Source organism: Anabrus simplex, chromosome 6 (assembly GCF_040414725.1).
Source record: "Anabrus simplex isolate iqAnaSimp1 chromosome 6, ASM4041472v1, whole genome shotgun sequence".
NCBI classification, from domain to species: Eukaryota; Metazoa; Arthropoda; class Insecta; order Orthoptera; family Tettigoniidae; genus Anabrus; species Anabrus simplex.
The window spans coordinates 345,724,244-345,751,671 of record NC_090270.1 but is presented as its reverse complement, the minus strand read 5'-3'; the positions used below and the strand labels follow the sequence as shown (position 1 = coordinate 345,751,671).

The following is a 27,428-nucleotide window of genomic DNA, read 5'->3' as shown; positions in this document are numbered from 1 at the left end:
TGTTAGCCAATGGAAATGCTAGTACCTGTCTGAGCAATGGAGAATGGCCCGTGATACATTTCATTAGATTATAAAAGTAAATGTACCTCTGGAGGCAGGTTGTTGGTGGCTCTCTGGCTATCGCAATGAACACATCTCTCCTCTATAAGGAATACCACGTAAGATTTGCATCATTTCTACTCCCTTATGTTATAAAGCTTCCTTAGTACATACCAAAGCTCTACCATTGAAACATGCAATAAATAAGTTTGAAACTTAGTTTGAGGATGCAGGATTACAGAGCACCAGTAGATCTATACAAGGGATCTCTTAATGGGAAAAGACCTTAAGGAAGACCCCAAAGCACCTGGAACAAGGAGATTAACAAGGTATGCTGGACCCTCCAAACTGATAACTGAGAAGAGCATGCTGAAGATCGAAAAGGATGGAAGAGGATTGAGAGATCGGCACAGGAACTTCACGTCCCTCAGAAGCCTACGGAGTGAGTGAGTTAGTTAGAAATTGTAGAACCTTGTCTACAAAGCAATTTAGCAAATAAAAATATGCGGGAAACAACACTGATACATCTACTATCAAGTATCCTGAATAAAGATATTTAAACTACTATTCCAAAGTTCCTTATAGAGAAACACTTCAAATTACTGAGGCATGCGGTAATTATCAAGTCACTAGAGAAGAGTGACAGAACATGCACTTCACGTCGAAAATAACCAATTAATAGACTGCATGCTCCACTGAGGGAAAAAAAAATTGTGCTTGGAAATAGCATGCGTCGTACAACTAATAAAACGTCTTAAGTGTGGGTACATACTCTAATACATAAAAAGTAAAGCAGCTTTTAACACGTACAGAGCACTGCCCACTCTTAATGCATGATGCACTACATATATTTAGTAGCAAGTGTTCAATGCGTCAAATTTGAAACTACTTCATCTGTCACATATTCTTCAAAAAATGACTCGAAACAGTTCCGATTTGGTGAGAAATTCAATTACTTTGCCCATTAGAGAAATCAACCCGTAAGGCTGTTTTCACAACACACACAACACTCCACCACGAGCGACATTTTCCAACAATTTACTCCGATCAGGGCATGCAACTGACGTTCTAGTATACATCTCAACATACAAAAGCTTTCCTTGGCAAATATTGGCGAGACCTCGATGTTGATTCTGGCGTGAATATTTCTCTTTGGGCGAGAATGCCTATTCGCCTAATGAAGAAGAATAAGTTAACACGCTGGAGAGGAAAAGCTTAAAGTTATTCGAAAATATCCTGAACTGCAATGTTAGCAATTGTCCTTGCGTAATACTTGCAAGCCTCTATCTCGTAACAAGCGAAGTAAGTAGTTTGCTTGTAATAAAGGTTGAACTTAATAGAGTGATATAGCTAAATATAGATATAAGATAAACGGAGGGTCATATGCCTGGAATTTTATTCAAAAGATGCTATGATGGGTCGATCCTGGACGGAAACCGATCAAGAATTCCGACATTTTGTGAACTCTCCGGCGGTGCATGGTAACCATGGTTACCACCACAAAACCCGAGAAATGCAAGAAGAGGCACAATTTGTGCGCTATAATAATAATTAAATCTATATACCTGTCCAAGGATGTCTGGAATTATGTAGTGAATTATGCGGCACTCTATGCGGTAGATACCACAGCCTCGAATGCATAAAGAGAGAGAAATCGCCGGTCATTCAATATAGCAAGCATGAACTAGTGATGTACTTATACAGTTTGCACGCGTTTCATTAAATAAATAATAAAGCTAAAGTTTTAGCCGCTGCGATTCAGCACAGAAATCAAGCGCACGCCTTGAACTACGTTTTTCTCACAGCACCTCGCACAGAACATGCCAGATAATGTTTTCGTCTTTCCTATAAGCCGGCTCCTATTACTGACCTGTGCCTTATCAGATGATATTCAAACCAGCTGTTTTATCAACGAACGAATATAAAGAAGGCCGCAGTATTAAAAAAAAAAAGACAAATGAACAGTCTTGGCATTGGAACCCAGCGTTGCTGTGGTCCATTTTCCAACATCATCTTGGAACTTGTTTCCAATTCTACGTTGGCGTATGGTTAATAACTCATATATAATATTTCTTCAGCCAGTCTCTCATTGCTTGGGCATATATTTATTTGTTTTAATCAGGATCGCCGGAAGAAACCTAACCGGAATTAAACTAACGCAATGGCCAGGATCGACAGTAAAAAAACAGACTTGATTTGGAAGATGATTGAGACAATGAATAATGGGAATATCTTCTGTTCATTTGAAATTTCACCCCCGAAAAATTCAACTGAGATACGTAATGTTTTAAAAAGGTAGGCGAAATCTCACTTGTCTACTTGTTAAAAATACACCAACTTGTAACACATTTTACATGTATTTTTTAAATATATTTCAGTGTTGATATGATAAAACAAGAATGTGACCCACTATTCTTTTCAATTACTTGGCATTTGAGGGATATGCCAGGAACTGCGAACGACTTAATTCCCCACGTTTTTGATTTAGCTTCCTCTATGCATAACAATGAAATCTTGTTGCATATAGCAGCAACAGGTTTGACTAAAAAGGCGATTCTAGACATTTCTAGCGCAGCAGTAGCATTAGGAATCCGCAACTTCTTTGCTCTAAGAGGAGGTGAGTTTGAAATAAGGTACGGTACTAATGATTGTTGATTTAAGAGGAAGTAATTTGAAATAAGGATCAGTTAAAACAAGAACTGTAGTTTACATTCCATAATCATTTAATAGCTAACCGGTTTTGATTTGCAAGTAGAGACAGAGTCACTGTTGTTTCAAATAATATATAAGCAGTAAATGTATTTATTTCAAAATGATTGATTATTTTAAATATACCATAACGAATTATATTGAAAAAAGCTTTTAACATATTTTTACTTTCCTAGACAGGAAATGGGACATGGAAAATGATGATTTTCCTCATGCAGTTCATTTGGTGCAGTTTTTGAGGAAACATTTTGGTAGAAACATTGTAATATGTGTAGCTGGTTACCCAGGAGGACATCCTGAATCTCCATCATATGAAGATGATCTGAAATACCTCAAAGAGAAGGTATGATGTTTGATGAAAAAAAGTGCAACGTGTTACCAGATGGTATTTTATTATATGAACTGAGACTTCATATATAAAAAACTACTTTATTTTATTTCAGAATCTTAGATACAAATCTGGTCCATTTCCACAGAATAATCAAAAATGAAATTATTTTTCAGGTTGATGCAGGAGTTGATTTCATAATAACTCAGATACTGTATGAAGCAAGAGCCTTTGAGCATTTCGTGGATGACTGTAGAAATATCGGAATAACAGTCCCCATTATTGCTGGCATAATGCCTATTAAGGTAAAGTACTATATAGTTTGTGTAATGGCTGTTCTAATAGAACAAAAATCCTAATAGAATCATCCTCTCATTCTACCAAAAATATGTGAATACATGGACCGTTGCAACACACATGCAACACCTTCTCTGACAATATGCCTACGTGCCTTTTACAGTTAAAAATATGTTCCAATGAAAGCCTTTTCTACATATTACAGAATTTTAACTTCTATCCCCCCTTTTTGTCACACATATTTTTGGCCTATTACATAAGATTTGGAGGATGACACAAGATGCGTAGATAGTGATGGAAAAATTCCAGTAACTGGGCTGAATTTCAGTAATCTAAAAACATGTATAATAATCGCCACGTAAGGCCATACACTAGATAGTAAATATCACCCCTCGATTCTCTTTTTTTTAAATTTTATAATGGCTGATCACTGCTGCCAACATGCCTAATTCCATATTAATATCACCAGACATAATCATAACAAAGTATCTTCAATCTGTACTTGCTATTGATGGACAGAAAAACGCCCAACTGTTTGGAGAAAACAGTTTTCGGGTGGAAAACGAACTGTTTTTAAAAGTTCCACCAAACAGTTTTTTCTTCAATACAGTTTGTCTTTCACTGTTCGCTAGTGACTACTCTGACTAGTGAGCAGACACTGATGTAGACAAATACGATGTAGAGGCGGAAAACTATCGATAGTATTATCGATAGCGATCACTATCGTCTGGCATCGATAGTCAGTTGCCTACCATCGATAGTGTACGATAGTTAATTTTTCTTCATTGGCTTATTTCTCGCGCGAACAGAAATTGTGCAGCTGTTTGCAATTAACTGGTGAGGAGTTTGTTCAGATTCAGATGTTTGCATTTAAGAATCTCTGTGTACCTAGTGCCGGCAGAAATGCTATTTAGCATGTTTGAAGGTGGGATTCTCCATTCAACCTAACCTTAGTTGAGTTGATGCCAATACGGTACCAAAATATTTATATGTTGTCAGAGATTGTATGTAGGCGAGAGAAGATAAGGCACATTATAGGTCAAAGACATTATGAAAGCAACTGAAAACTCTTCTGCCATCTGTTGAGATTGCTGTAAAACAGTTTTCCAAATATATTACAATACCTGAGAAAATGTCGGTCGATCGCAAAATGAACACTGCAGCTGAACGAGAATTTCTCGGTCGTGTCACTGGAGAGATTTATGAGTGATTCCGATTTGAATTTCAGAAATTACATAGCAATGAAATAGTTGTGCTTTCTACTGATTTTTTGTGTATTCTGTTCAATAGATATTCTACTTTCAAGCATAATATTATTCGTTCCACTTTTTGAAAACTATCGATTATTATCGATAGTAGAGCTCTTAATATCGGAAAATATCGATGGCGATTACTATCGATAGTTTGCCACTTCTGCACTGATGTAACCTTGAACCACTTGAACCTACCCGCGCGTTCGGCGTTATTCGGCCTGAAAACGGAATGTTCGGTACTTAATTTTTATCAAATACAGTAGAGACAATACACGACACTTTATGGATTTCGCCTTGCTAAAATGGGAGACAATTCGACGGTGGCGCTCCTAGTGACTTGACCTGAACAAATCGCGCTAAATTCAAATATCAATGGAAATGTATATACGGAAATGGATAAATAAATTACGTCTAGAAAGACAGTGGTATTGAGATATTAACTTCGAAGTTGCTAAAGCAATTCTGGATAAATGAATGAAGAATTATTTAAAAGGTTATTATTCAAAGACTGAAATTAGACATATAAACAAGGTGTGAAATGGACTGCTGTGAAATGGCTTGATCTTTCATTTATGCATTACTTTTTAGCTTTAGCATACCTGCCTGAAATCTTACGGTTGGATTTGTCTTTTTTCCTCATTTAAAAACAATGTATCATCACATTAAGACATTTGTCGCCGGTCTGAGTGGCTCAGTTGGTTAAGGCGCTGGCCTTCTGGCCCCAACTTGGCAGGTTCGATCCTGGCTCAGTCCGGTGGTATTTGAAGGTGCTCAAATACGTCAGCCTCGTGTCGGTAGATTTACTGGCACGTAAAAGAACTCCTGCGGGACAAAATTCCGGCACCTCGGCGTCTCCGAAAACCGTAAAAGAGTAGTTAGTGGGACGTAAAGCAAATAGCATTATTATTATTAAGACATTTGTCAATAAAAATATCGGCGCATTCCTTACACATATAATGCAATTAATTAACATTTAATAGCTCGACAATTTTCCTCTTAACATGAAGCCTACTAACAGAAAGAAAATCTATAAAATCCCGGCTTTACTCTGAGAAGAGGGATAAAAGAAAGAAAAGTTTGAAAATGTTGTCTATAGTGATGCTTTGAGGAATATTTACGTACAATTAGAGTAAAAATGTAACATACCCTTGTCTGTATAGTCGAGGATTTTTAAAGTCGCTGGCCTGGAAATGATCTGAACAGATCTTATAATTCTTATACAAGCGTAACGTCCCTTCTTTCTTGTACACTTTATCCAAATCACTTCTGTGACATTTCAAAACCCACAGATCACACCTACAACAACACATCGGTATTGAAGGTTAACTGCTGCACTATACAATAAAATATGCATATTATATTTTAAGCCCGTTAAAACATGGGTCGAGCAGGTCAGAAGATTATGAAGTACTATAAGAATCTCGGTCACTGGAAGGATATATATGCAAACACAATATTACTTACATGTTCTTGTCACGAGGGAACCTGAAGAACGAGCGCGCATTTTTCTCTACTTCGTAATTACTGCAGCCAAACACAGCACATACCTTTCCCCTCATGTTGAGAGGAGATATCAAGGAATGACACAGGCTACTATTTAATTATGTCAACTCACTGAAAACGCATAAGTAACACCAAAAACTTCACACAAAAATACACGTGCTCTTATGACAGAATCAGTACCGTTCAGGTCTATCCGCTAGAGTGTGCTCCAATAGCTGTCCCTCGATATCTCGATATCTATATCATCTCGCTCAGTGTCGTGTATTGTCTCTACTGTATTTGTTTTTATTTACATAGAAAAGCGCACAATGTGCAGGGGTATAAACTTAATCACTACAAAGTTTTGTCAGAGAACACCGTCTCTTCGGGCACTCCAGTGCGTGGTAACGACCACTGAACTTCTCACACCATCGACATACACAGTCATGGTTCGGATCGTGGAATCTAGGTATAACCGTTGCCTACGCTATAATAGAAGGCCTGGACAAGCCGACACATTTCTGGGCGAACAAAGAAGTTCAGGCAATGGCCGCTTGGATCGCGTTTATGTTCTGTCTATATCCTTACACTGAAGATTCATACAAAAACGTGAAATAATACATTTTATTATCATTATGCCCGGTGTGAATCACATATAAATATATAAAACAACTTAGAACACACTACATATATTTCTTTCATTTTGCACTTGATTATCACACAAGAATAAAGAATAGGGAAATAGGCCTAAATAGAAGTACTCACGCGATTTTTCCCTAATTTCAACACTTTTCTGCTCAGATGCTTTCTCTTGAATTTGTTTAATAAATCACAGTCTTTAGTCACTTTCTTTGCATTAGTATCAAGAACAGGCCTGAAAAATGTTGTAAGTATAACGTATGTGACGTGTGCTTGATCACAGTCGCGGCACTGAAACGTCTCTTTAAACTTTGGAGCGGTACGGAATTTCAGCTTTCGGACATGGTTACATTTTCCGAGATATTCTAACGCCCGTGTTGTAGATATTAATACATTTTTAAGAAGAAGACGAATTTGCGTCGGCACTTTGTCGGGGAGCAGAATTCCCCTCACTGTACTTACACTTAATCTGATTCGACAAAGTGCAAGCTACACATTCTGGAGTTATCATTAGGAGCCCAAAGAAATCGTTTTCTGGGAAAATCTAACGTACAAGAACCTCGAGAGAATTGAAAAGGTGAAAGCAAGAATAGGGAAGTATGCACCATCGAGACTTACCTATGAATTAGCAAGAGAGACCTTCTTCATAGAGGATATCAGGTATAAGCTCAGCCTGCCATCTACTGACGCTTACCAGGCACTTCTAGCTGCTAGACAAAGGAAACGAATGGACATCGACTTGGAATTTTACAGTACCAATGCAATGCAAGACAGATCATGGACAAACGCTAACGAAGAACAAAGACACACAATCACAAGACTAGCCATTCATGGCTACCACCACAAGTTATGTACCAATAAGAAATTCCATCTACCAAACGGGAATTGCATATGTTCCTCTGTGGAAAGTGCTGCAAAAAATACCATATTGTGTTATGTTCAACAAGGACCAAAAGCATCATGCAAATTAGCAAAGAATAATTTCAAATTTGATGTAATCATATTGTATATGCCCTTTTGGGTGCTTTTTCCTATTAATTTTCTGCTGCCCTTTCGAGAAATAGCAAGCCTCCATTTGTCCCCTAAACTCGGATCTTCAGGAAAAAGGTGAAAATTTATATTTGTGCATATTTCTTTGCTGTGTCAGATGTGCAGTTAGGCACGCAACAGTAAACCACCTTAACCTACAGAATGGAAAGAGAAACTTGACGGCAATTGGACCCAGGGGCTCTGAAATTTGGAGCTTGGGTTGGCGACCATGGGCCACTTAGCTGAGTCCTGGCATTTCTTCCACTTGTGCCAGGCTCCTAAAGGGCCCCATACACGCTCAGACTTAGTCGGAGGTAAGTCTGCACAAACCAGTCTCTTCAGACATGTCTCTGTGTGTATGGCCGATAAGTCTGCCGACAAAAAGTCTGCAGGCAAGTCTCTGACATTCTAGCGCTGCTTGAATTCAGCCGGAGACTTTGCGACGAAAGCGCCATCTCAGAGTTGCGGCAGAAAATGTAAATGTGGTAACCTACAAAAATGAAAACTGAAATTTATTTTTTGCGCGTCTTTTTCGTGCAGAGCACTAAATTGTGTCCAAATAACAACTCATCTTCTATACCGACCATCTAATTAATTTCAATCCATATACATTTTTCAACCATCCGAAGCGCATAATCTTAAACAGAAAACAGCTGAGCGTGACGTATTCAACTTCCGCGGTAAATAGTCATTTAGTCTGAGCGTGTGTGGGGAACTGCATACTTCCGACTTACCTCCCGGAGGCAAGTCTGTGCAGGTAAGTATTCCAGAAGTCTGCGCGTGTATGGGGCCCTTAACTTTCATGTATCCTATCCGACCTTCCTTAGTCAACTCTGGTTCTTTGCCGACCCCGACGCTATTAGGTTTCTGAGGGCTAGGGAGTCTTTCATTTTCACACCCTTTGTGGCCCTTGTCTTCCTTTGGCCGATACTTTCATTTTTCGAAGTGTCTGGTCCCTTCCAGTTTCTCTCTCTGATTAGTGTTATATAGAGGATGGTTGCCTAGTTGTACTTCCTCTTAAAACAATAATCACCACCACCACCTTCACAGTAATTTGGAAGCACATAACTAAACAAATGTTAAGTGCATCTCAGCAACCATCCATATATTGCAAATCGTGAGGCCAAATAAATTAAAAAAGGGACAAAACTCTTCATATTTCATGTTAGATAAGGCCTTACTTTATAAAACGAAGTTTAATATGTTATTTCTTCTCATGAAACATGTTGCAGTAACATACGTAATCATAGAATTCGCGTCAAACAACAGAACGTAAACGCGAACCTAGCGGTGGGAAAGAGAAAAACTATTACCCCGCTTTTAATGCAAGAAATTGGCTCTCTGTCCAGGCCTTCTAGTATGTAGTAGGCTTTGGTACAACATATGCCTTTTGATGGAAGCCATGGACAGCTGCACGGTTCACTGTATGTCTGAGGTCGAAGCAACTCTGACACCAATTGATATGCCTTTATTGACTGTAGAGTCATTGTATGTCGCAAGTCCTCAATGAAGAAAGGTTCTCGGGTCAGTTCATACACAAGTCTAGATGGTGTGTATTTAGATACACATAGGGCTCTTTTAAGGAAAATTGCTTTCACCCTTTCTATCTCTTTTAGATCTTTCTTTTTTCAGGAAGGTCCAAATTGTTTCAATGCCGTAAGTGACAGTTGGAGTAACTTTGAGGCGGAAGAGTTTCAAGGCCGTTTTGATTGACAGTTGACTAAGGTGATCTATGTCATTTATTGCTATGATTGCAGCCAGAGTCCTTTCCTTTATGTGAGCTGTAAATGTGGTTTCAGTTGTCTGAAAAGTCATTCCGAGGTACTTGAATGTATTGACAATCCTTAAAGGTGAACCTTTGTAGTGTATATGTCTGATGCTGCTCTTCTTCCTCCCCTTCTAAAAACCATGACTACTGTCTTCTGATTATTCATTTCTAAATTGTTTTCTTTTGACCAATTTGTCAGATTGGTGACTGCTTTTTGAAGTTCATCTCGATATGGCGATACAATTACCAAGTCATCGGCGTATAGATACATTTTTGCACGAATCGTAGCAATTGCTTCTGTAACATCACGTGTTATTACATTAAAAAGAAGTGGACTCAGAGGATCCCCTTGAAGGACCCCTACCGTCTGAAGGATTGGTTTTGACTGTGCTAAATCATTGCATATCCTCACATAGTTTTCTGATAATATATTTTTAATAAGCTTTGTGTAACAGTTTTTCCCTGTTATCTCTTCCAGTTTCCGAAGGATCAGGCTCCTGCTTGTGGAGTCAAAGGCTTTGCGGAAATCTATAAACACTGCATAGAGCTTTCCTTTCTGCAACCTGAGTGCTTCTTGTATATCTTCAAGCAAGCAATTGATTGCCTGGATTGTTGATCTGCCTCTTCTAAATCCGAACTGTTCTTCCGGTATTTCATCATCTACTATATCCCTCAATCGATTTGTCAGTATTTTTGTAAGAACCTTCAGTAATGTGCACTCGAGAGCGATTCCACGGTAGGTGTTCCTCCTTTACCCTTGTACATCACTTTTAAAGTTGATTCCTGCCATTTGTCTGGTATTCTTCCTTGTTTGAGACATTGATTCATAAGTTCTGTGACAGGTTCTTTTAGGGTTGCCCAAATGTCTTTGATATGTTCGTAGAGTATGTTATCTGGATCTCCTGCTCTCCTAGTCTTACTCTCACGGACGACTTCTTCTAATTCGCCAACTGTAAATAATTCAATTGGTGCTGCATCCCAGTCACTATCTTCAGTCAAGTCTCGGGTTTCCTTTGCTTGTAGTAGTTTAGTGAAATGATCCTCCCAGGTTTCTAGTGGGATCTGCCTCGTATATTTTGGTTGTCTCTGCTTCAGGATTGAAAATGGTTCCTCTTCTGCTTTCTTGATCATATTTTCTTCTGACGTTTTCTGGAATTCTTCCTTTGCATCTCTAATTATTGCTTTATACTGTTTCCTTCTTTTGGAATATTCTGCAAGTGTTTCTGGTGTTTGAAATTCCAGGGCTTTATGAACGGCATCTAACGCTTCTTTCCTGGATTTGTAGCAGATATGGTTAAACCATGGCTTAGACTTCCTTTCTTTGTTATCTCGTTGAACTAACGTTTGCTTAATTATATTTTCTATGTGTACTTAACCACTCCCATTCCCTCGCTGTCAAATAGACGTTTGTCGCGTATTTAATTGACAGTGAGCCAAGAGCTGTTTGGAAAAGCAGTTTTTAGCCGAACAGTTCTTCAACGTTTTTGCTTATTGCAGGTTGCGGGCTGTTGGCGGGTGATGTATCGGTGTTCTCAAACCAGTTTTAAAACGGAACGTTGTTAAGTTTGCCGAGTGCTGAGCGAGGCAAGTTGTTTTTATAACATGTCAAAACGAAGCGAGGTGTGGAATTATTTCCCGAAAAGTGACAATGATAAGGCGCTTTGCACTATCTGCAAGCAACTTATTTCTTACAAGTCAACTATTACAAATTTGAAAGAACATTTGCAAAGAAAACATATAGCAACATATACTGAGCTAACGTGTCATAGTGTTAAGGAAATACCTTCAGTGGGAAAACGACCAAGTAGGCCTACAGAGGATAGAGAGGAACCTAGTATTAGCACTAGCAGGCCTGATAGCAAAGCCTCGACTGCTGATTCATGTGTTGCGCCTAAAAGACAAAGATTAATTAGGTCTTACGTCACTAAAAATGTTTCATCTGCCCAAAAGAAATTAATTGATCGTGACTTACTTGATTTATTTATTTTAGATTATCAGCCCTTTGGTATTGTTGAGGATAGAGGGTTTTCTAAACTTGTGAAGTGGATCCCTGGCTATGAATTACCTGGTAGAAAGACTATTTCAAATGTGATGATTCCAGCACTCTATCATCAACAGTTTTCTTTAATAAGAGGCACAGTGCCGAATGAAGCAGTGAGTGTGTGCATAACAACCGATTTGTGGACATCGTTAGTTGCAGAGAGTTACATTGCCATAACAACGCATTACATTATGAAAGAGTTTTCCTTCAAGATGGTTTTACTGAAGTGTTCTAGTTTTTCTGGAAGCCATACGTCTGTTGCGTTGGCAAACGAAATTAAGTGCATACTATCCGATTGGAAGCTGCATGACAAAGTGAATTTTTCAATTTCTGATAACGCTAGTAATATAACAAACGCGTTTGAGGAAATTCTGAAGTGGGAACGCTATGGCTGTTTTGCTCATAAATTAAATTTGATTGTCCAGAGTTCTCTTCAGGAAATGCAAGTCACCATTGAGAAAATCAAAAAAGTTGCCAGCTACTTCAGAAGAAGTTCACTAGCAAGCGAAAACTACTGAAGTACCAGATATCAAGTGGACATGATGCAGTGCCTAAACGCCGTTCCCAAGACGTCACGACGCGCTGGAATTCAACTTTTTGTATGTTTCGTCGATTTTTAGAACTCGAAGAAGCTATCAGGGCCACTGTTGCTCTGCTAGATAAATGTCTGCCCGTAATAACTGGCGAAGAGTGGCAAGCTTGTCGTCAACTTTGCAATGTGCTAGCTCCGTTTGAAGAAATGACTAATTCTCTGAGTGGAGAAGCATATATGAATGGAAGTTCTGTGATTGTGGTCGTCAGGTGAATAAAATATATTTGCGAAAAACTCGGGCAATAGGCCGAGTTCACAGAAGGAGTAAGGGCCGTAATTGCTAGCCTTATTAAAGGGTTAGGAGAAAGGTTCAAGAACGTTGAACACACAGCACCTTCGCCTTATGCACTTCGTTAGATCCGCGCTATAAAGACCACGGTTTTCAGGACCCTGCGGCACTAGATAACTTAAAAAAGAGGGTGCATAATTTAGTAGTGGACCTAATAGAGAAGAACGCCCAGACCAGCGAGAAGCAGAATATTGACATTCCGTCCTCCTCACTTCCATCTACAACTGGTGCATTTCAGCCCTCTTGTCCAATAAGCGCTTGGAGCATTTTCAACAACATTATTGGAGATAAACGTCCTCAAACCAGCCCTCTGTCACGAGCCTACAAGGAACTGGATTTGTATTTGAAAGATGACATTTTTCCTCGTGTAAATGAAGCAGGGGAATCTAATTGCCCCTTAGACTGGTGAAAAAATCACCAACATGTGTATCCCAATTTAGCACAAATATTCATAACAAAGTGTAACATAGTGGCCACTTCATTGTCCTGTGAAAGATTTTTTACCCGAACTGGACTAATTGTTAATGAAAGAAGAACAAGTAGAAATGTTGATGTTCCTCAATGTAAATACGAAGAGTTAATGCTTGAGTATTTTTCATAACGGGTATCATGTGAGCAGAATAATAAAGTGTAACGTAGTGATCATATTAGTGCCATATTGAAGACCAACTTTCCCAAATTGGATTGGTAATTAATGCAAAGCTCTCACAAAAAGAGATCGAAACATTAATGTTCCTCAATGTAAATAAGAAGAGTTAATGCTTGAGTATCATGTGAGCAGAATAATAAAGTGTAACATAGTGATCATATTAGTGCTATATTGAAGACCTACTTTTCCAAATTGGATTGGTAATTTTTTAAATTTTTTTTGCTAGGGGCTTTACATCGCACCGACACAGGTAGGTCTTATGGCGACGGTGGGATAGGAAAGGCCTAGGAGTTGGAAGGAAGCGGCCGTGGCCTTAATTAAGGTACAGCCCCAGCATTTGCCTGGTGTGAAAATGGGAAACCACGGAAAACCATCTTCAGGGCTGCCGATAGTGGGATTCGAACCTACTATCTCCCGGATGCAAGCTCACAGCCGCGCGCCTCTAGGATTGGTAATTAATGCAAAGCTCTCACAAAAAGAGATCAAAACATTAATGTTCCTTAATGTAAATATCAATAATTAATTTTTAAGTGTTTTCCTAATATTGTGCATCTTATGAATACTCTCGTTTTTTTGTGTGTGTATTTATCACTCTTATCTATAACATTCTGTAACTTCTATTTTTTTTTTTTTTTTTTACAGTAGTTCTCGTTGAACAATAATCTTATAATGGTATATGATGAACATAGATACTGTATAATACTGCTATAGATACTTCACTAATAACAGACGGGTTAACAAAAACTCCAGGTGTGTGGAACCGTATCGATGAGCAGACCGCCGCGATCACAAAACGCTAATGTCAGTTGTTAGCCTAATGATGAATAAATGTCTTTACAGACTATATCCTTTGCTTAAGGGTGGAGTCTTCACTCGTCTTATCATTCTTCCCTTGTATCCTTCATACAGGTATTTCGTCAGCCTTCAGCTTGTAATGTCTGCTTAGAAATTACGAAACATTTAGATTGAAAGGTGGTGAAAGATCTCATTTCCTATATTGCAGCCCCCTGTGCACGTGACTCACTCATCTTTCACAGTCTCGTTATGAACGAATGACCAGTTTTATTCAAACTGTTTGGGAAAACAGTTGTTTTTTTAACAAACAAACAAACAGACAGTTCGTTGGCGTTTTCCTAAAACAGCAGAAATGACCACTAGTATTTGCTTCAATGTAAGCATCAATAATGAATGTTCCCCTGCCCTCGTAAATGATAAAAGTTAAGATGAAATAAATCAAGATATTCATAATTAAGTTGGTTTCAACGCTCCATGAGGAATTAAGGAAATAAACACACTTCCTCACTCGAATTAATGTTGCGTATATCTGTCTTTATGGTGACGTACAGTAGGCGTACTATAACCATATTCTTGAAAAGAGGGGCGTGTTAAATGATGCAATTTATTTAATAAGTCTTTGCAGTGTGATTTTCGAAAGTTACAGACATTACTTAATGGCTTCCTTTCTTTTACGTGGACGTTTTCTTCCCTCTGCAATAACCAGTAAAGGAGAGAGATTATTGGGCATAGTTGCAGCTTGCAGGCTGGTTGTATCTTCAAGCTTATCCAGGAAACATATAGGAGCAGTGGCGGCTGGTGCAGAAAATCACTTGTGTGCTGTAACCCATCCCCCCTCCAAAAAATAAAAATATTGAGAAACATACCAGTATGCGGTTTTCAAGAGGCTCCCCACTGAGTTTTCCACACTGAACAAACATGCAAACAACCCCAGCACATATATACATTCCTCGTAATAAAACTATATAATTAAACACACAATAACACCTGCAATTGCAAAATATTCACGAATTCAAAACACTTGGTGTGAGCGCACAAAAACAGATCTTCCCAATATTAACAAAATCACTGAAATAAAACCAGAAACGTCGTAATGCAAAATTACATGTTATGTTTTTATTGTGCCATTTATAAACTAGACATTGTTATTAAAGAAAATTACAATAATGTCCTTATTTTGACAACATAAAATGTACAATTTTTATAGTTCATCGATTTACAAAGGTGGCTATGGAATAGGCATGTTGGGAGTATTCTATCCTCTTTGGTATTAAAAGACCTGACGGGAACAGCTCTACATTATTTTGTTTTCCCGTTTGCTTTGAGCGATCCCCTCTTAAATACTACCGCTGAGTCAAGAGGGTGCAACCTGCCATGTGGTAATGCAAGTATGACTAGTGCTGCCTCTCTGTGGTCGAACGAAGAATTGCTGTGAAGTGATGTCTTGCCGGTCTTGGCTGTTGTTTCCACAGCCTATCGGAAGAGTTGGGCACGCATGCGCAAAAGCAGAGTTCCTGCTTTCTGGCAAAAAGCTTAGAAATTCTCGCTGAGCTGTGATCGCACAGCTACCCGGCATGGAGCACACGACTAGTTACCTGGTTTTGAGACGACTTGAATAATTTCCTATTCTTTGGCTGACGTCTTTTTCAATGATCTGTATATGATTGCAGATAATATTTTTAAAGTCATTTATTTTTCAAATAGGCAATGTGCTGCAGCACTTCAGCACATAAGGTAGGGCCACCCCTGTATAGGAGCACTAATGTGTCAAGGCTACGTGAACAGAAATTAGCTCACTATGGAATTGAGAATAATAATGTTACTAGTTCCACGAACTACTTCTATGGTTTTCATATACGCCGAGGTGCCAGAATTTCATCCCGCAAGATTTCTTTTATATAACGGTAGATCTAAACATGAGACTGGCGTATCTGAGCACCTTCAAATACCGCAAGACTCGAACCCACCAACCTGAGCTAGTCATACATTCTCTCCTTCACTCACTTAAATTAATTTTAAACATTTCCTGCCTTTATTCTGATGTACGCATTACTATAACTGTATTCTTAAAGGGAGGGAGAGAGAATATAGATTGTATAATTCATTGCAATTTCTATAAGTTCAAGGACTTACCACATAGGACATATCTGTCCTTTCTTTGAATAATAATGCTAATAGCTTTACATCCCACTAAGTACATTTACGGTTTTCGGAGAGGCCGAGATGCCGGAATTTTGTCCTGCAGGAGTTCTTTTTCGTGCCAGTAAATCTACGGACATGAGACTGATGTATTTGAGTACCTTCAAATACCACCGGACCGAGGCAGGATCGAACCTGCCAAGTTGAGGTCAGAAGGCCAGCCGCTCAGCCCGGCGTCCTTCTTTTTGCTTGGATGCGGTCTTCTTTCTTCAATAAGCAGTAGGGGATGGGGGGGGGGGCATTTTAAGCATATTTTCAGCTTGCAAGTTGGTGTATCTCAAGCTTCCAACATTACGGAAACCCAGGAAACGTACAGGAGCACTAATGAGTCGAACAATATTACCAGATTTTTACATATATATTGGCTTAAATCACATGAAGACAGGTTGTGAGGCAAGAATGGGATAGGAAAGAGAGGTAGGACTTAAAATGAAAATAAGCAGTTGTTGCCTTAATAAAGGTACAGCCACTACATTAACCTGAAAAAAAAAAAAAACTTTAGACTTGCTGACTGTCGGGTTCGAATCAACCATCTCCTGAAAGCAAGCTCACAACAACATGATAAAACTGCACAGCCAGAATCGATTACAGAACTACGAAGCATATTTTTTAAGTAAGATCCATTTTGTTGTAGACACTACTAGTTCGTGCGCATATCGCAACAAGCGCGTGCGTCGTGTACCGGCATGCCTCGGGAACAACTGTGCTCAGTTTCAGCTCTGTAGCTAACCTGTACGGTTCTGTTCTGTGCTTTCAAAATGTTTAAGACTATCAACTCGCCCGCCACGTGTGAGGTTCGGTCAGTGATACGGTTTTTGTCAGCAAGGAACTGTCTGCTGCAGAAATTCATCGACAGATTTGCGAAGTGTACGGTGATACTGTTATGAGTGAAAGCAAAGTGCGTAAGTCGGTACAACAATTCAAAGATGGCCGTGACAACGCCCATGATGAGGACTGCTCCGGTCGCCCTTCTTTGATTACAGACAATTTGGTGGCTTCAGTTGAAGCAAAGATTCGTGAGAACAGGCGCTTCACAATAACAGGTCTCTCAAACTAATTTCCTGATGTGTCGATATCAGTGTTTTACAACATTGTTTCTGAACACCTAAAGTTTAGGAAACTGTGTTCCCGTTGGGTTCCGAAACTCGTAACAGAGGACCACAAAAACCAAAGATTTGAGTGTGCGATGAAGTTCTTGACTCGTTATGACGAAGAAGGTGACGACTTCTTGAGTCAGATCATAATTGGAGACGAAACATGGGTTTTACATATCACACCTGAATCAAAGCAACAGAGCATGGAATGGAGACACACACACTCGCCTGTAAAGGTGAAGGCCAAACAGACTCTGTCCCAGCGCAAAATCATGGCTTCATGTTTTGGGATAGGCATGGTGTTTTGTTGGTTGACTTCATGCAACGAAGAACCACTATCAATGCAGAAGCATACTGCCAAACCCTGAGAAAGCTACGCAGAGCGATTCAAAAGAAAAGACACAGCATGCTGACAAAGGGAATTGTCCTTCTCCATGACAATGCAAGACCTCACACTGCAGGTCAGACCTGCGATTTATTGGACAGTTTTGGCTGGGAAGTTTTAAACCACCCACCCTACAGTCCTGATCTTGCGCCGACCAATTATCATCTGTTCCTCTACCTCAAACATCACCTCAGTGGCAACCATTACAATGATGACGATGACGTGAAAACGGCAGTGAACTCTTGGTTATCGGAGCAGGCGACAAGTGTCTATGAAGAGGGTATTTTAAAATTGGTTACGAGGTATGATAAGTGTTTGAACAAACTTGGCAACTATGTCAAAAAATAGAGTGAAGTATGTACTTTCTGAAAATGAATTTACCTCTTTGAAAAAACCTTTTGTTGTGTACTTATTTTCAAATGGACCTTACTTAAAAAACAAGCCTCGTATTTAAAATAGTTTTACTTGAGTCCACCTTGTCAATACACCTTATAATGATAGAAAACTATTTTACCATACATTTTTCGGGAAAATCATCCATTCCCTTCATCAGTGATGTCAGCTGACATAAAAGATACTTCCCTAGTTGGTTGTCTGATTGGTGCACGTATAACAAATATATATGGGAAGAAATACTGTGAAGAAATCACATTTCTTGAAACTTAAAGGAAAATATCAGGCACAAATTAGGGAAATTAAGAATAACTGGTGGCAAAAAAAGCTCAAGAACTGCAAAGACTATCTGATGCCTGTGACCTGCAAAATTTCTATGCTGGCATAAAGGAAATATTTGGTCCAATTCGATCTTCATCGGGGTCATTGAAGACTGCTGACAACTCCATCATTTTAACTGATAATGGAGAAATTTTAGAGTGTAGGAAGAAACATTTCTCTTCACTTCTAAATCATGTCTCCAATGTTGCTGAGGACTTTCTTCGTAATGTCCCTCAGCAGCCCCAACAACCATGGATGGCAGTTCCACCTACATACAGAGACTTCACCAAAGCACTCAATCAATTAAAACTAAGAAAGGCTCCTGGTCCTGATAACATCCCTCTGGAACTGATACAAAATGGAGGTATACCCTTGAAGGCTAGACTTTTCACACTCATCCTTTTGATTTGGGAAACTCGAGAAGTATCTGTCGACTTGAAGAATGCTACCATCATCACTATCTTCAAGAAAGGCGATCGTAGTGTATGTGGGAACTACTGTGGTATATAGCTTTTGTCAATTGCAGGTAAAATTCTCGCAAGAATTCCATGAAACCAGCTCCGAGTTATCTCGGAGAGAATTTTACTTGATTCTCAATGTGGTTTCTGAACCTCCAGAGGCACAACAGATATGATCTTCTGTGCTAGACAAGTCCAGGAAAAATGCAGAGAACAACAGCTGCATCTGTATTTAGTTTTCTATGATCTGGAAAAGCCTCTGATACAGTACCAAGATCTGCTATGTGGAAAGTAAGGAGACATTTTGGATGTCCTGAACATTATGTGGAACTAGTTCAAGTTCGTCATGATGGCATGTCTGGACAGGTTCTTCATGGTAACTCAGTATCAGATTCGTACCCAATCACTCATGGATTAAAACAAGGCTGTGTGCTTGCTCTTACACTCTTTGGACTGTACATGGCTGTACATGAATCTGGCAAGACCTCGCTCACAAAGACTACTCTGGTTACCCGGGTGACAGAACTGCAGAATGCCGATGACACCGCATCTCTTGCTCTAACACCTGCAGAACTACAACAGTCAGTCAACTGCTTTAAAACTGCATGTGATCGCTTTGGTCTTGCCATTAATGTGAAAAAACAAAGGTACTTGCACAACCTGCCCCAGGATTAACACTTCCTGAGTTCAGTATTTCCATCTTAGACACAACACTGAAACACGTTGATCACTTTTCATATCTTGGAAGCATCTTGTCTAAACGGTGTACCTGTGAACAAGACGTTGATAAAAGAATTGGGACTGCTTATGCAGCATTCTGGCGGTTAATGCACAAATTCTTCATGAATAACGACCTAAAACTGCATACCAAACTCGTGGTGTACAAAGCTGTTGTCATTTCCACGCTGCTGTATGGCTGTAAAACTTGAACACTCTATCGCCGTGATATCAAAAAACTTGAGCGCTTCCACCAACAGAAAATGAGATTCATCTTGAATATTAAGTGGGAGGACTATGTGACCAACACGGCAGTTCTCGACAAAGCGCAGCTAAATAGCATTGAGGCAACAATCATCGCTCATCAAGTGAGATGCTTAGGCCAAGTTCACCACATGGGTGATAGCAGGCTTCCCCACCAAATTCTTTATGGTGAACTTTGCTCCGGCAGTAGACCTCATGGAGCCCCTCTTAAGCGTTTTAAGGACCAGCTGAAACACATCATGAAGACAACTGGTATAGATATACAAACATGGGAAGAATGTACTGTGGACCGCTCACTGTGGCGGAACACTACATCCACCGCTGTCAACTTGTTTGAAAGAGAACGCCGCAGACATCAAGAGGCCAAGCGACAAGCAAGAAAACTCTGTCAATTACAACCCCGCCCTCCTCCATCCATTCAGCGTGATTTGTGTGGGCGTATGTTTTATGTCAGGATTGGTCTGTTTAGTCATTGTAAACACACCCATAAACTGAGTTGAACTGGTCAGTGTATGCAGGAAGAAGTTATATATACTCGGATCGAGTTACAGCTGACGACGATGATTTACATCATAAAGAAGTCATGTTGTCATAGCAATAACAATATGCAATGAAATAAATGAATCCAAAGAGATAAGCATAATTTACTGTATTAAATATTAGTTTATTTACATGTTAAGGGATATGTAGTAGTAATAATAACAACAACAAAAGTCTGCAATAAGGAAAAAGGAAATAAATACAATTAAATATAAATATAATTTACAACATCAAGAACTGAATTACAAAGCATGGGTATGAGTAAACAAACAATAAACATGAGTACTAGTATCATATTTAAAAAGCAAAGTCATCTTCATACATACAATGAAGGCCATTGGAAGGTAAAGGCTTCCACTATCCATAATGTTGGCACTTGGTGGGGTAGATTGGTTAGCTCTACACACGACCGCTTTTTCCCCTAGTAGTTAACCTGGTACTCATTTATCATACACAAAACATCCTTCCAAATTATGTCAAACCCCTGTCACTCATGTTAAGAATGCTAATGAAAGTATTTTCCTTCTGGACCTTCATGCCGGACAGATGTTTTTTTTTAAAACAATTTTTTCACTATAATATGATTTATCTATAGAGAAAAACTGCTACGCAGTGTGCGTCTCATAGCTATCAAGATGGAATTGGTAATGTACTATGTATCTGTACAGCCTGTATATAAGACTTTTTACAATTACCTCTCAAGTGACATTTTAGCTGAGTGACATTGCTGAAAAGACTATGGACTTCGAGATTGGCATTTCTGAAGAGGGTTTTCTGCATTTTCCCATTTTCACACATTGATTCAAGAGTTGTATAGAGGGTGGCCAAATTATTAGACTCAACATCAATTTTGAAACTCACCAGTCCTTATTTTCATAAAATTAAATAATTAATTAATCCTACACAGTGATCAGTACATGGTATGCATTCCTTTGTGTTTGATAACAGACTGGAGTCTTTGAGGCATTTTATTTACCAAATTTACATAGTTGATTCTTATTTCAGAGTCATGATGCCAGATCTCGGTAAGTCACTCCGTTAAGGCTTGCTTGGTAGTGATGTTACTCTTCTTCAGTTTCATCTTAATTATAGCCCAGGGTTAAGTTCTGGCCAGGGAAGAACACTGACCTCCTTCTCAGCCAAATACTGACTTTGCCGTGTGACAGGGAGCTCAATCCTGCATCACGACAAATTCCCCACTTGGAAACAAGCCATTTGCTTTAGGCAGAAGTACTTCTTTCAGTACCCTAAGGTACTGATAACTGATTCATAGTTCCCTCTACAATATAAAAATCTTCAGGGCCCAACACTGACATCATTCCCAAAACCATCACACTGGTTGGGTGTTTACCACTTTGTTGAACACAATTAATGTTGAATTCCTCGTTCGATCTCCTCCTGATATATTGGGAGGATTCATCACAAATAGAGAAGATGGATTCATCTATAAAGATCACCTGGAAGGAAAACAGACCCCTTTGTAATATTCAGCTTATAACTGACACTCAAAGAGAGGGGGAACAGTTCCATACATAACAATAAAATGAACTTCCAAAAATTCTCAATATGTGACATTTTACTTTAGCAGGCCTCCTCAAGTAATTAATCCTTCTAAATGAACTTTTGATGTCTCTTTATTGTAGAAATAATCTTGGCTTTTTTTCCGAGGCCGACAGGTTCGAAATCCTTCCCTACCGAGTGTTCTTCGCACTGTTCTTGGCGACACATCCATACTCGTCCATCTTGAGGGACAGTTCCTTATTAGTTGATTTCCTGTTTGTAAGACTAGATTTTTAAGTTTTGTCACGCCTCGGTCACAAAGTTTTTGTTTACGTCCGCATTTCCCACTACGATTCCATTGGTATTTTTGCCCTTTACCGCACTGTTTTTTGATTCTGCTAACAAATTCTTGGTATATATTCAGTTTTTGTTCTATGGCCCTCTGCGAGTAAGTATTTTCTTGTAAAAGAACACGTGGAACTGCTATTTTCCGAAGAGATAAATCGCTTGCCTTACCCATAACCTCACTTTTCATTCATGACACAACTTCACACTAAAATCTGAAAATAATGTCTGTTTAATGTTTCATGTATATATAACACAGAAGAGAATAATTCTTTAAATTAATAGAAGCATTTAACTTCCAAAAACACACTAATTCATTTAATATTTACGATAAAATACTTTACGCTAAAGAGGCTGATTTTCGTAATCCACAAGATGAAGCAACAACTGACTGCACTGCTACCACAACAAACCAAATAACAGAAAAATTCCTTTTAAACATACCCAAGATATTGTTAAGTGAATAATATTAGCCTTAAGTATGTTTATTGAAGACTATTTTATTGAGGAACTGTACTTATTCACTTTTTTTACCTTGAGTCTAATAATTTGGCCACCCTCTGTATGTATCAAGTTCCTGTTTACGTACTTCAATTATATTAAATAGTATTATTTATATATATCTATATATTCTACCCTCTACCCTTCCAGACTTTGAAATGTGGCACCGGCATAAGACTATCACAGGGTCGCTGACTGGGTACTACCCACAGAAACATCTTCGAATATTATAAACTAACCTTAAATTACTAAGCGGGAAGGATAAGAGAGAAGATAAAATTAAATAAAAAGATCTGAATGAGAACCTTTTAGGAGAACATAAATTTATTAAGTAAAAAAAAAGAATTTTAACTCAGACTGTACATGGATATGTCATACCTTCGTCAACTCATATGAAATTCTTTTGTTCAAATTTTACAAATTAATCTACATTAGGTCATTACACAAATCATCATCTTTGAGAAATTCATCAATCCAATTACCAACCTCAACATTTCAACTTTGTCAACTATGACCCTAAACCATCAATCTTATCAGCTGATTTAAAATTCATCCAACACATTACTGAATTTAACTCATATTACATCTCCTCGTCATTTACCAAGATTGCTTTACTCCACTAACTCTTCCCTTAAATTCATTATTTGATCTCTATTATATTTGGTAAACACCATATTTCAAAATATTAATGATAATATTAATGTAGTTGACCATCACTTGTTTGTCAAAGTGACCTTTTGAAATTCAAAAAAAAAAAAAAAAATACATTCTCAATGCATTCATCCATTCCTGAGTTCAAAATCAGTATCCACTTTTCGCACTCCCAAAATCATTTAATTATTAAATTATGAAAATCATATTATAATTATATGATTATTTAGAATTATTAAAATACTATATCATGTAATCGTTGTAACCGTCCAGGCTTCTCCAGCCCTACTAATTTTATATAATATCAAGTTTATCCGCCATCGGCAATTATTTGTAATAACATATTTATTCAACGTCAATCATTTGTAATCAAGGCCTTTTGGAATAATATTGTATATATGATACCATCGTTTATTATTTCAATTATTATATTATGTAGGATAGGAATTCATTATGTTGTAAATACGGTCAATATGTTGAGACATAGTTGTTTTCATTTCATCTCATATTTGTGTATACGGAGGGTTATTCTTGAAGCTGGGGATTTTGCGTGACTTATGGGTTTGGGGAAGGCAGTAAACAGCGACCCGTGCGCGAGGCTTGCATACCAGCAGAGTACATCATCGCCACGCCTACTGCACTCGACAAGAAAGAAGAGAAGGGGAGATGATAATGCGATCTACGAATCAGATGTGTCGTTATATAGAGATCTGAGATTGAGCTGCTACCAAGAGTGGGGGACCCTGGTGATATTATCAAGTGCGGAGCGAGATATTTACGGATACTCCATCACTACTACTTCTACTGTGAACATCTACTTGGAACGACGTGATTTGATTTTTGAAACAGTGTGTGGTCGCTCCGCGACATAGTTATTTTTTGTACAATGTGTTGTCGCTTCGATACAGTACTTAGGTGCGGTAATGTTATCGGATCTGCGTGAGACGAAACAAGCTTACGGCTTGTGTTATTTTCAGTAAATATTGTGGACGAAGAACTATGTTTAGTTCAAGTCTACGGAAATTTGGTACAAGTCTCTACCATATAAATAGTATAGCTCAGTTGGATTGAGATTTCTACTAATATGGAAAAATTCATATCTCTGAATTTTCTCCTCATACGATCAACGCTGATCAGTTTTTACAAGTATAGGGCCAATGTCTAATTTAAAGACTAGGCAAATAGGGAGTGCTAGTCCAGATAGCCCATACCATATCAGAGAAGGAAGGAAGGATGTCTATGGAGCAAATTCTACATCGAGAAGAAGAGAACGAGTAACCACGGAAACCAGATGATTTCAACGGAAGCTGCAATTGGTGAGCTTCAATTAGATAAAGCAAGCAATTATTAAATTCAGTAAAGTAAATTCTAAATTCCTCCTCGCTTTAAGAAACTTTTCCGATTCATCTCATTTTTTTTGTATAATAAATTCATTTGTATTTTATATTGCGTTAATTTTCTTTGTTAAGCAATACTTAATGGTTAATTATTTAAAATCCTACCCCTGTGATATAAGTATAAGTCTCTATGCTAGTAAATATAAATTTTGGTTTACAGTTTTGTTTAAAACTGTAACCCTGGCACCCAAACATCACATAGAGAAATGGGAAACCATGGAATGTTAATTGTTTCTATTTGCGTGGCAATTTGCGGGCAAGCCACAAATAGTTTATCTGAAATTCATGTGTCCCAAGATAATAACTTTCATCTCCCCAAGTGTTTTGACGAGAGGGAACAGTTACATCGTGAAGCTGTTTGTAAATTAAAAATCCCAGCACATTACTGACTTTATGAACTTTACCCGTACGAAGTTACAATCGTTAAATCATTAGTGACCATCAAGAATTATTCAATCATTTAATTTTGCTACCTCATTTAATTATTGAGTCCGCAACATTTCATTAATTCATTCTTACATTGCTTTACTTCCTACTCTATTTATATACAACACGGGAAAAACGCGACCGAACCGACAAGTACACCTGACCCGGATTTAATTAAGTTACTACTCTGATTCATTATTAAAAAGAAAATATCTCACGTACGCACACTCAGCTGTTCAAATAATACAAAGTTAACCATCAACTTCTGTAGCAAAATATCTACGCTAAATGAAAAATCACAGTCATAATCTACACTGACTCTATGACAATAGGGTGGAACCAATATTGTAGCAAAATATCAACCACAAGTGAAATGAACTCACACAATCGAACAGAAATTTGCCACTGAAAAACCAGAATTTGCATTGACAAGTTCATGATAAATTGCACATCATATGTACAACACACAACAACAGTCAAACACATCATGGTAGAAACACCATATCCATTGACCTGGCCGGGCATCGAACTCCAGGTATTCAGCATCGCAACATTACAGTGACCTATCCTTACGTACAACACAATGTGGGCAGTCACGGAGTGTAATTAGTACTTTAAATATCAATGTGCTATTCCTAAAATCTCTCAAGTGGAATTGTATAACAAATGACATTAGTATTCTCATTTTATAAGACCTTAACCAAAGCAGTGGATTCCTCAAATACACACGACTAGCCAGCGAACGATACTGTTATCTCCAAACGTAACTCACATCTGCTATCTCCAATGACATGGCAAAATTTATGTGGACACATAATGATCTCTCCGTTCTAATTAAATCCATATCTCTTTTAAATTATCTTACTAATCACGTGGCCTCCTGGGCTAACAACAACAATCATTCTGAAACATTTAGCGCTTTTCAATGTACCTTACACATTCTACATATCTCATTATTTAATTCGTACATTTCTCCTGGATTTCACATCATCTCAAGAAACACTTATCAATTTGCCGGCTCTATATATTTCATATTACACTTCACAGTATCATCGGTTCGTTTCCCACGACTGGTATGTGTCTCTTAAAGGCCTAACTTCGAAACTATCTTCCTAAACCTCACTTGAATTATATGACAGATTATTATTTCCTGACAGCACATTCCGTCTAATGGTCAAAATATACAGGTTACTGACTGATAAAAATGGACCCTAAAATCTCACTGTAATGTGCGCCAGTGGCCCAGGTTCGACTCTTCACAACACCAATGATTTTTCTTGATGATCTTAACATACTATCATGCACATGCCATAACTATTTCCCTATTCCTAGGATTATTAACCCATACTGAATGCCGTCTATCTTACTTAAGTATTTACACACACACGGATATCACATCTGAAAATCACGCACTATGCAAATCATATTTCCACACATGTAATCAAGGTATTGAAAAAGATCATATTCACACACAAATCTTATTCTACACAAAATTACTTCCCTCCAGGCATCAGTATATCATATATTATTCCCTACAACTAGCTACCTTTGCTACAGCAAAAAAAGAAATATAAAAATGAACTTTCATGCAAGGAAAAGAAAAATTATTTACAAGTTAACAACTGAACGTGCATAGGTGATATATAATGAATCAGGTGGTATTTATCAGTTTCGGTGGCATCCCGTTCAGCTACACAACATCTGGAATCTCAGGTAGGCCCCATGGTGGAGTTTTAGTGCATCATACTGGTGACTTTAACATTTGCACTAATGCCTTCCTGGATATCCATGTTCTTCATACTTGCTGGCATTTTTATTTACACTGCTTCACAATTATTATCACACTAAAATCACAAACAACATATACGTGGGTTACTTATAAATACACTTTTCACTATTATTGATACAATCACAAAGAAAACAAAAACCACTCAGACTCTGCAATATTCTGCGATACATGACTCGCGACACGGCAAAGCGTCCCAATGCTCAAAATCACTCCGGACCTCGTTACAGTTAATATTCTGGTACTATTCCTTCACTCCCATTATATACGTGAAAGTAAGATGCGTCGGATTCAGTTATGCTTTGAGGCTATTACAATTATCAGACTAAGAAAATGCTCAAGATTTCTACAAGTGACAAGCGGCATGCACCATCCTTCTATCCCGTTCCGAATTGCGCAGCAGAGTGCTTCTCCACAGCAGTGCGTGGCTTTCTTCCGGCACACCGACACACGGGGAAATCCCCTCATCAATTGTGCGATATCCTCTTGGGTATAACCACCTTTGTTGGTCACAATAGTTTATATGGAGAACATCGTCTTA

The 27,428-nt window shown here is 38.4% G+C and overlaps 2 protein-coding genes across 6 annotated transcripts in view; one reads left to right on the top strand and one right to left on the bottom strand.

Moving 5' to 3' along the window:
- LOC136875807 (zinc finger CCCH domain-containing protein 10) overlaps window positions 1–1,927 on the bottom strand; it is a 35,257-nt gene extending 33,330 nt beyond the window's left edge. Inside the window, exon 1 of one of the 5 annotated variants that reach the window (XM_067149414.2) lies at window positions 1,910–1,927. The gene's annotated coding sequence lies outside the window, so the exon portion shown is untranslated. Of the gene's footprint in view, window positions 1–811; window positions 1,108–1,128; window positions 1,204–1,909 lie in introns of those variants that run through there. The other 4 variants (XM_067149413.2, XM_067149410.2, XM_067149411.2 and 1 more) reach the window with 4 other exon arrangements.
- A 554-nt stretch (window positions 1,928–2,481) lies between these two features.
- The window catches only part of LOC136876020 (methylenetetrahydrofolate reductase (NADPH)), a 72,609-nt gene continuing 47,662 nt past the window's right edge, over window positions 2,482–27,428 (top strand). The window contains exons 1-3 of the mRNA XM_068228308.1: window positions 2,482–2,656; window positions 2,925–3,091; window positions 3,253–3,381. Of these exons, the coding sequence (XP_068084409.1) occupies window positions 2,482–2,656; window positions 2,925–3,091; window positions 3,253–3,381 (471 nt within the window). The remainder of the gene's footprint in view (window positions 2,657–2,924; window positions 3,092–3,252; window positions 3,382–27,428) is intronic.